Genomic DNA, 10348 nt, shown 5'->3' on the forward strand with positions numbered 1-10348 from the left:
AAGGCGAATGAGTGGGCAATTGGCGACCCACTCACCTGTTTCACCTCAGGAAAAAGCACCCAAACACAGTCAGACACTAGGCCCTAGCGTAAGCTGGCCACTCCGGCGGAGGTAGCAGGCGTTGCCACACTGCAGACAGAGGCAGCCAGGGGGGAGAAACTGCCCTTACCATTAGGGACATTTGAGGCATGACACTAGCCAGGAAGCGAACTGGCAGAGAAGAGACGCTGGCACCACCACCAGCAGCAGCATTGGAAAAGGCGAATGAGTGGGCAATTGGCGACCCGCTCACCTGTTTCACCCCAGGGCAAAGCACCCAAACACTGTCAGTCTTAGACGTTTGGCAGCAGACTTCCAGAGCTCAGACACAAGGCCCTAGCGTAAGCTGGCCACTCCGGCGGAGGTAGCAGGTGTTGCCACACCGCAAACAGAGGCAGCCAGGGGGGAAAAACTGCCCTTACAATTAGGGACATTTGAGGCATGACACTAGCCAGGAAGTGAACTGGCAGAGAAGAGACGCTGGCACCACCACCAGCAGCAGAATTGGGAAAGGCGAATGAGTGGGCAATTGACGACCCGCTCACCTGTTTCACCCCAGGGCACAGCATCCGAACACTGTCAGTCCTTGGCGTTTGGGAGTGGACTTGCAGAACTCAGACACTAGGCCCTAGCGTAAATTGGCTACACCGGCGGAGGTAGCAGACATTGCCACCCCGCAGCAAGTGCAACCAGGGGGAGAAACTACCCTTTCCATTAGGGACATTTGAGGCATGATTTCAGCCAGGAAGCGAACTGGCAAAAGATGCTGGCACCACCACCAGCAGCAGCGTTGGAAACGGAAAAATGTGAATGAGTGGGCAATTGACGACCCGCTCACCTGTTTCACCCCAGGGCAAAGCATGAAAGTCTGTCAGTCCATGGCGTTTGGGAGCGGACTTCCAGAACTCAGACACTAGGCCCTAGCGTAAATTGGCTACACCGGCGGAGGTAGCAGACGTTGCCACACCACAAACACGTGCAACCAGGGGGAGAAACTACCTTAAACATTAGAGAGAAAAAAAATAAACTTTCCAAGCTAAGAGCTGGGTAACCCAACTTGGGCAGATTGAATTTATGAAAGGCAATCTGCTCCATCAGATGAGGTGCCATGTGTGAGCGCTGTGGACTCAGTATGTTTCCAGTCATAGAAAACACGCGCTCACTTTGAACAGTGGTTGGCGGACATGATAGAAGCTGCTGCGCAACCCATGAGAGTGCAGGCCACACACTCTTCTTTTCATCCCAGTAGCTAAGAGGATCAACATTAGGCGCAGAATGAACTTCACAGAGGTAAAGTTTGACCATTTCAGCAGCACTACTCTCCTTTCTGCTGCTAGCTCTGTCAGATGGTCCAACTATACTCCCAAGTGCCTCTTCCCAAAATGCAGCTGCTCCACTCAGCTGTGTTGTGCTGCTTGTGGCACTGCTGCTGATGCTGCTGCTAGGAGTAACAGACCACATCATCTCTTCCTCCTCCTGCACCTCTCCCTCCTCGGACAGCATTCCCATTTTACGCTGCCAGTCACGCACCTTGTTGACCAATTGCTCCCGGTAGCTACTGAGAACATTAAATTTCAAAGCTAGCTTTCCCTTAATTCTTGGATCGCAAAGGCACGCTAGTATCATTTCGGGACTCTCTTCCATGCGTTTGTGAAGGTGTACTTTTAGCAGATCCTTCAGCTTCCTGACTATGGCTGCTACGTCAGGATGTAGAGTGCCACCTTGAACAGCCTCACGGTTTTCAAGGAACACATCCATCTTGCTGCCTAGATGGGAGAACACTGGGATTACCTGGGCCAGACTGGCAGTGTTTGAGCTTAAATTTTCTGTGGCATCCCTGAATGGTTTAAGGACTGCCACTAGCTGGGCGATCACTGTCCAATCCTCCCTATTCAATGGAGATGTAATCCCAATATTGTGCTCTGAGGCAAGATTATGGATTGCCCTCTGCTGCTCCAAAATCCTCTCCAGCAACGTGGAGTTCCACCGTGTACTGACATCCTGACGTAGGCAGTGTACGGGAAGACCTGACCTCTCTTGCTCTTCCCTCAAAAGTTGGCTAGCCTTAACACTATGGTGAAAGTGCCCAGCGATCTTTCTGCAGCGGGACAGAACTACTGCTACCACATTAGTTCCTTCTGGCATTGCTGCCTTCACTACAAGATGTGGGCTGCACACATGATGTGGGCTGCACACATGATGTGGGCTGCACAGCGCACACCAACAATATGACCATCTCGCAGCGCTTTCACCATATTGGCACCTCCGTCAGTTACCACAAAACCAACTTCAACATTGGTGCCCGCCCCTGCTTCCACCCAAAGGCTAAACATTTTCCTCATTGCATGCAGAATATTTTGGGAAGTGTGCTTTTCATCCATCACTTCTGCATGGAGAAGGAAAGATCGGTAGCCTGCTGCAGCAGCTTCCTTAGACACACCGGGCTGCCACCAGTGTGCTGTCAAAGAAAGAAAGGCATGCTGGCCGCTAGGTGCACTCCACAAATCTGTAGTGAAATAAACACACTGACCAGCAGCCTTGGAAAGCTCCTCTTTCACTGCTGCAACACAGGACCGATACAATGAGGGGACAATGTTCCTGCTGAAAGTGGAACGTGATGGAACTGTATATTGTGGAGCCACAGCCGCCATCAATTGTTTGAAAGGGTCCCCTTCGATCATAGAGAAGGATGCCCCTCCAACAGCAATGAACTGACCAATCAGTCGCGTTACTTTATTGGCCTGCTGTTTGGGCATTGACCTTTTGGATTGGAATGCCACAAATTGTTCCAGGGTGGGCTGAACATGCAGTGCTACAACCTGCCTTGGTCTCTGGCTGCATGCACTAGCTGCTGCTGCTGCTCCTATTGGCTCAGAAGAAGCAGCTGTTGGGGTTTTTTCCACGGCCACCAGCTATGCTGCCTGCACTAAGTTTTACTTCTGCATCTTTCCCCAATAGCACAGCGTTGGGTTGAGTGCTGAGGTGATGCTTCATGCTAGCACTGGTAAAATGGCCAGACACTTTCCCTCTACTTATTAGCTTCCCACAATGTTTGCACTTTCCATAGCGCCCTTCTTCAACATTTTCAAAGTGCTCCCAAATTGGGGCGCGCATAGCCTTGGAGTGCGCCTTGGGTGCTGCTCCTACTGCTCGGGTGGATGAACAGAGGCAGAACTAGTGGTGGTGGGACTGGTGGTAACAGTACTGGCCATAGTGGGACTGCTATTTGCTTTAGCTTTAGATTTCCTAGGTTTTGCTGCTGCTGGTGATGGTGATGATCATAGCGGAGAAGGTGGAGGCTCAGGGGAAAATTGTGCACTAGTCATTTGGACACTGCGCCCTGAGGAATCTGATTCCTGACCACTCATCTCCTCTACTTCCTCTGGCTCATAGTCTAGTTCTTCATTAGCCAGATCGAATGGAATTCCTGCTAGGCTGGAGCTAAGACTGATATTGTCGTGAGACTCGTGACTAGTAGTAGTGCGAGCAGGAAGAACAGACTCTGCACTTGGCCTCTCAGGCTCCTCTACTACCTCGCTAGGTGGAGTTCCACTATGTGTAGCCCTCTCTCTAACTGTCTTTACAAAAATTTTGTAAGGACTTGGTGGCTTGCTAGAGGTACTAGGAGGACATGGCGTGGCGGTACCGGTGGGAACAGTAGGCGCAGCACTAGTGGTGGTAGAGGTGGTGGTTTTCCCTACAAAGGAATGAGATCGCTTTGGTTTGGGATCCCTCTGAGTCTTGCTGCTAATTTGGCTCTGCTTGGTACCTTGCATGCTGTTCGTGGATGGGGAAGATGCTGCTTGGGGCAAAAGGCACTTCTTTTTACTCACTGGGCTAGTAGAAGTACTAGTTGTGCTACCCTTTAACTTTGAACATGCTTAAGGCTTTCTGTAAAAAACCATAGAGCTTGTGGGCCTAGCCACACTACTACTGCCTGCTTTTGGTGCCTTTCCTTTACTTGATGATCCTTGAAGCAATGCTTCCCCAAATGATAAGCGAGAGCTTGGCCTACTTGGTCGACTAGACTGACGCAAAGGCTGCATCTTAGAACTGGTGGTGGTAGATGGAGCTTGTCCCTCCTTAGTCCCAAAAGGAGGATCCATTTCAAATTTTGTGTTGTGTGTGTAGTGTAGTGTTTAAAAAAATTAAAGAATTTGAATTTACACGGGCCTAAGAGCCTATCCAACTACTATGCTAAACCTAAAGCTATATTAGTATTCTAGTCTAACTCTAGGCAGACGCTCTCAAGCCCACTAAGCTAAAGTGATGTTAAGTTATATATAATATTATATTATTAATAGATCAGAATTACTTATATTAGGGATTATAGATAGACTATAGTTTATGAATTAGAAAGAATTACTTATATATATTATAGATTATGAATTAGAATTTATATTATATTATATAATATATTATAGATTAAGAAGATTAAAGATTAGAATTATTTTAGTACTACAGCTATTAGCTTGAAGCATTGCTTAGTACAGTAGTTGTCGTCACACAGTCAATTTTTTTGAAAAGAAATTAGAAATAAAATAAAATGTCACAGCAAAACAGTTAGCTTCACTGCTTTCTGAAACACACAGCACTTATGCGGCTGCACTCACTAGCCCAACAAGTTCACTTCACTGATGGACTGAGGTGAGAAAAACACTAAGGGTACTTTTAATAAAATTGAAATAAGATGTAAAATAAATGAGAAAATCTTTGCAAAACAGTTAACGTCACTGCTTGCTGATCAAAAAAGAACACAGCACTTATGCGGCTGCACTCACTAGCCCAACAAGTTCACTTCACTGATGGACTGAGGTGAGCAAAACAAATTAAATAAAATGAAAGATTATTAATTAAGAAAAATTGACTTGGTCTCTTGCTGTTGCTAAAACAAAGCACAAACTATAGAGCTGCAGCACCAGTACTAATAAGATTAGCTGAACTATACACTAGTAGTAAATAATTAATATTATTACTTTTATTTATAGCTAATTTAATTAACTATTAAGATAAGAATTATAGAATTATTGATATTAATGATTTTAGATTAGACACTAGTAGATGTCTTGAATGTCTACAGTACACTCTACACTAGTATACTATTACTAACTATAGTATATATAACTGACAAATATATATATAATTTTATAATGTATTCAATTATTAATTATTAATATTACTGATTTTAGATTAGACACTAGTAGATGTCTTGAATGTCTACAGTACACTCTACACTAGTATACTATAGTATATAATATATATAAGACTGACAAATATATATTATAATGTACTATTAAATCATTATATATTCTATTAAATTATTATTTATAAATTCTATTATTTAATTTATTTAAGCAGGACAGGCAGTAGGCACTAGTGCCAGCCCAGGGCAAGGGCACCCCAGTGCCACTGAGGCACTGGGTGCACTGTCAACGCAACAGCACTATACACTACAGTTGATGACAAATTAAATAAAAAAATTATTAAATTAATCAAATTATTATTATTAAATATATTAATTAAGTAGAACTGAAGTGAGGATGAAGTACACTGTGAGAAATGGCAGGCTAAGGCTTACCAGTCTCACACAGAACAGAACAATCTCTCTCTGTAACGCTCGGATGCAGCACAGCAGTGTTGCCAAAGCAGTCACAGCGAAAAATGAATGGATCTCTCAGGCAAGCTCTGGTCTTATAAAGGCGCCTTCAGAATTAAAAAAACAGCAGCACAGGCATTGGACGAGACCCTTAGCGTGACGTCACAAGAGTGAGCTGATTGGACAGACGAGGATCAGCTCACTCCTGTATTCACACTGTATTCTGTCAGTGTGATGTGAATGAGTCTGTGAACAAGTGGGCACTATGACATATATGGGGGGGTATAAGGCATTTCTTGGGAGGACGGAGTGGCATATCTGGGGGTATAAGGCATATCAAGGGGCACAGTGGCATATCAGGGGGTATAAGACATATAGGGTATATAAGGCATATGTGGGGAGGGCGGAGTGGCATATCTTGGAGGCATGTGGCATATCTGGGAGGCAGTGTGGCAAGCCAGGGCTCAAATGTTCATAACTGGGGGGACAGGTTGGGAAATAAAAACTACATTTTTATCAAAGTTTGTTTATTCTGCTGCTTGTTTTTAACATCCTGTTTGTTTATTAAATTATTTTGTTTATTAAATTATTTTAAATAAATTATTTTTTTATCCAATTAATCGAAAAAATAATCGGCCAACTAATCGATTATGAAAATAAATTTGCCAATTTAAAAAAATAGGTATGTGTATATGAGAAAGCGATATCCCTTGCTTGCAGGGCTTACAGTGGAAGTGCAGTAGTTAAATCTGTAACCTGCCACCCCAACCCACTTGACAGCTACGCTGGGATTGACAGCTGCACCCTCATATTACATTTATATTCCACGCTATTATATATGTGTCTAACAATAAAAGAGTGCCATTCATGAGTTATGGAGCCCCATCTGACTCATAAGTTCACTGTAAATATTAGCTATAAATGTATTTTGTTAAATATATAATGTATAAATACCTGCAGTTCCTCGTACGGTGTGCAAGCTCCACAGCAGAAAGGTGTACAAATGTCAACGTGGCCGCCGGACAGGCTGGTCCAAAGAGAAATCTCCCTGACCATATTATCTAAAATAAAAACATCTTCATAGAGTTCACATTTCTTTTGCTGGAGTCCTGACGCTCTCCAATTCACTTTGCCAGGAAATCAGCTGTCTTGGGATGGATACCTCAAATGGCACTGTGTGTGGAGAACCAGTGTAATCTTTGTACCTGCAATTGTGACATCACCACGATAGCTGGCATGACATCCCATTCACCACACAGCACCCTTAACCCTTCTACTGCCAGAGTACTGGCACAGCTTTATTTATAGAAAGAAAATGTGAACACAAGATCTATTGCTGCTCATTATTTTTACATTTTATTTCCCTGATATTGTATTATTTAATCATAAAATTGTGATGTGATAATTGAAACTATGAGTACTGTTTTCCTTTCAGTTTGAGGTCCTGTGGTATTTGAGATACGAGACTAGAAAGAGAACCTGAAAGGCTAGGATGGAGTTGTTTGCTATTTTTAGGAGGTATTGCCTAAAGTTTGTTTCCTTCAATTTGTTTCCTTTTTGTCAGATTCTTACCATGAACAATCTAGTTCCTATCCTTTAACAGGACCTGACCACTATGGGGCAAAAGGTAATTTTGCTGGATAGAAAATAGCTCACACACACACACACTGCGCAAGCTATTTCCTATGCCTGGAAAGGACATGGTCCTTCTACTGGATAAGAACTAGTCGCAACCGAGCTTAAATACTCGAACTTCCGACTCCAACTGAATTACTACCTCGTCGTGGACGTATGAATGCCTGTTTGCGTAACAAGCCTCACTTTCGCTCAGTGGTCGTTGATTGGATAGAATGGTGGAATAGCGTAATTGATCTTTTTTTTCTTTTTCTTCAATATAGCTTTATTTTTTGTTGTCAAGTGGCGAAGTCGTCGGCAAAGGTTATTCGAGAATCAGTGCCGTTTCCAGTGACGCTTTTTCCGTTTCCGGTCAGAGTGCCCCCTCAAGGAGACTAAAGGCTGCAGGTAAGGGAGGTTTACGTCTAAGCGTATACTGAGGCAAGAGATCAGCTCAGCTCTTAATAATGACAGCTCAAGGGTTGTAATGGGAACAAAGATACACGTGCATAGGTTATAACTGTGGTGTTTTACCATACCTTATATGTGTATGGTGGTCGGTTTTATCCACTTTCCCTTAATTCTTCTGTTCTGGGCCCCCGCTTGTCCCAAGGATTGTCACATAAACCTGTTCTTTAAATTGTTGTGTTGTCCCGCTTGGTATTGCATGAGAGGCATTGTGCAGAACCATAATGCACTCACCCATTTGCCTCCCCCAGCTATTTTCTGTGTAGGAGATGTGTTCGGCATCACCGTGCACATGCGGTACCTACCTCCAGCCGGCTCCAGCGCTGGCTCGGGGAACGCAGGTCCATGGAGGAGGTCAACTGTAGCTGCAATTTCTACAGGGTCCACTTAAGGTGTCATTAAATATAAAATTGACTAAACACAGTGCACTTTTAACACAATGTTAATATGCACCTTATGACTCGTTACTTATATCATGATCTGTCATGTTATAGATTTGTTCTAGGGGTTTCCCTTAAATTATGTATTGCTAATATATTTAAGGGTGATATGAAGTAAACTAAATGGTCTGATGTCTTTTTTTTTTTACGAGTAGCTTAGATACGCTTTATGCCATTTAAAGACAGGACTTTTTATTTATTGATCCGATTCCACAGCACTGTTGCAAAAGAAAAGTACAACATGATCATTAATGTTAGAATTGACAATAACAAAAAAGAGATGCTGCAGGATTAGAAGAGAGAACTAAATCTAAGCTTGTATTTTGATTACTACCTATTAATATGTTAAAATCAAAGTCTGATGCTGTATTTCTGGATGTGGTATCTCTGATGTGTCGTTTTTTAACAACGTGTTACGGTTGGCCTGTAATCTACAATAACCATGTCTCACAGGTATGGGCCACGGACATGAACACCATGGGCATGGAAAGCTTCACCTACCTGATTATAGGCAGTGGAAAATAGAGGGGACACCGCTAGAAGAAGTACAAGCGAGGCTAGCTAAACGAGGCTTGAGGGATCCATGGCTAAGGTATACTTGGTGTACCCAAAACAGACACGGGATTGGCTTAATTTGTGTGCTGAACTTTGATTCGGCAAGAGAAACATTAATACAAGAGAGGATGTAAAAAGAGTATCTGCGTTGCTATGTTTACATTTTTACCATGCATCCTAAAAGCTGCTGTCATGCATGTTGCATATCCTTTACATGTGTTCATAAACATTTTAAATTGTTTGCTTAAAGACACTTTGGGGAGACCAGGCTGTCAACGTACAGCCTTTTCACCATGATCCTGGGTGATTATAAGCAATGGTAGCCATGGCTGCCAGATATGTCACTTACCCTATATACCTTGTTTGCCACCTATTGCCACATGGTAAAAAATGTTTCTACAACATTGTTCTTTTTCCCTCTTGACACAGCCTATTCCCTAACTTGCATTTGTATTTTTGTTTCACAGGAATGAGGCCTGGAGATATATGGGAGGATATGCTAAACCTGCTACCTTTAAGGATGTCATTGCCAGAGGCTTTAAATGGGGCTTTGCTGCGTTTGTTGTGGCTCTGGGGGTTGAGTATGTCTTGTTTCCTCCAAAGAAATCTGGAGGTCACCATTAAAAGAACAGTGTATTCATTAAGTATCCAGTTTGTATAGCACTTGCAAGAAATATATCTATTAAAAGTGGGATTGTTGAATTATATGGTGTAGCTTGTATAATTTTTTTTCATTAAGATTATGGATGCAAATGTATAGAAAGTGGAGGAGGAACATTAATAATGTACAGTAATTATGTAAAGATTCACCACAATTTTGTAACTACGACCTCATGGTGGTGATGGAACGTATATACATTTTGGCTTGCAGATATCAAAATCAGGCTTGATCTTTAAATTAAATTGAGTTCTCTGTCATTGAGTAGCCTTCAACATAAATTGTACTGTAAAGTTGGCATACCATTGGAGATTTGGTAATATATGTACCATTTTAAAAAAAAAACATGAGTGAGCAGGCAAAACACATTTCTTATGGGATTCATATTCAACTGTAGGTTATAACAGAATGGCACAATCATAAAACAAAACATGGCAACAAAAGTCTGCATACCCTTAGTTCGTAATACTGTGTATTGCCCCCTTTAGAACGGCGTGCAGTCTAGGGATGCAACCAACGATTATTTTCATAATCAATTAGTTGGCCAAATATATCACAGGTAAGCTGTTTGGAGGTAAGGATGGTACTGATAAGCTGCTTGAGGCAAAGGTGGCGTTTACAAGCTATTTGGAGGCAGAGGCTGCGAGTGATGCTTGGGGGAAGTTGGGGACCGCAGGGGAATTTTCCACCCAGGGCCTGTGGTTTCTAGTTACACTCCTGAGCGTGCAGCCACATTCACCCATTTGTTGGAAGCACCTACAACGAACATCAGGCAGCTGCTCTAAGATACACAGGCAGACACACATGCATACACTAACATACATAACCAGACATAAATACCCAGACACAAATACATACCCAGGCAGACACACACTAACATGCGTACCCAGACAGCTCGCTTACCTGTGAAGCATCAGCCTGTCTTTGATGCACCCCGCCCTGCGGGCTGCCGCACTACCTCCTTGTCCTGAAAGTTAG

The 10348-nt window shown here is 43.2% G+C and overlaps 1 protein-coding gene across 2 annotated transcripts; it reads left to right on the forward strand.

The window, feature by feature from the left end:
- The first annotated feature begins 3866 nt into the window (after positions 1–3866).
- On the forward strand, positions 3867–9336 carry LOC149287551 (NADH dehydrogenase [ubiquinone] 1 beta subcomplex subunit 3-like). 2 transcript variants are annotated; one of them, XM_089492792.1, is made up of 3 exons: positions 3867–3885; positions 8611–8749; positions 9180–9336. In XM_089492792.1, the coding sequence occupies exons 2-3, from the start codon at positions 8613–8615 to the stop codon at positions 9334–9336; spliced, it is 294 nt and encodes a 97-aa protein (XP_089348918.1). In that variant the 5' UTR covers positions 3867–3885; positions 8611–8612. The 2 variants fall into 2 exon arrangements, with proteins under 2 accessions (XP_089348918.1, XP_089348917.1); XM_089492791.1 differs by lacking the exon at positions 3867–3885 and having other exon boundaries at positions 8613–8749.
- Positions 9337–10348: the final 1012 nt, after the last annotated feature.

The sequence above is a fragment of the Sceloporus occidentalis genome, unplaced genomic scaffold (genome assembly GCF_023333645.1).
Source record: "Sceloporus occidentalis isolate IW3139 unplaced genomic scaffold, rSceOcc1.0.p SCAF_59, whole genome shotgun sequence".
Taxonomy (NCBI): Eukaryota; Metazoa; Chordata; class Lepidosauria; order Squamata; family Phrynosomatidae; genus Sceloporus; species Sceloporus occidentalis.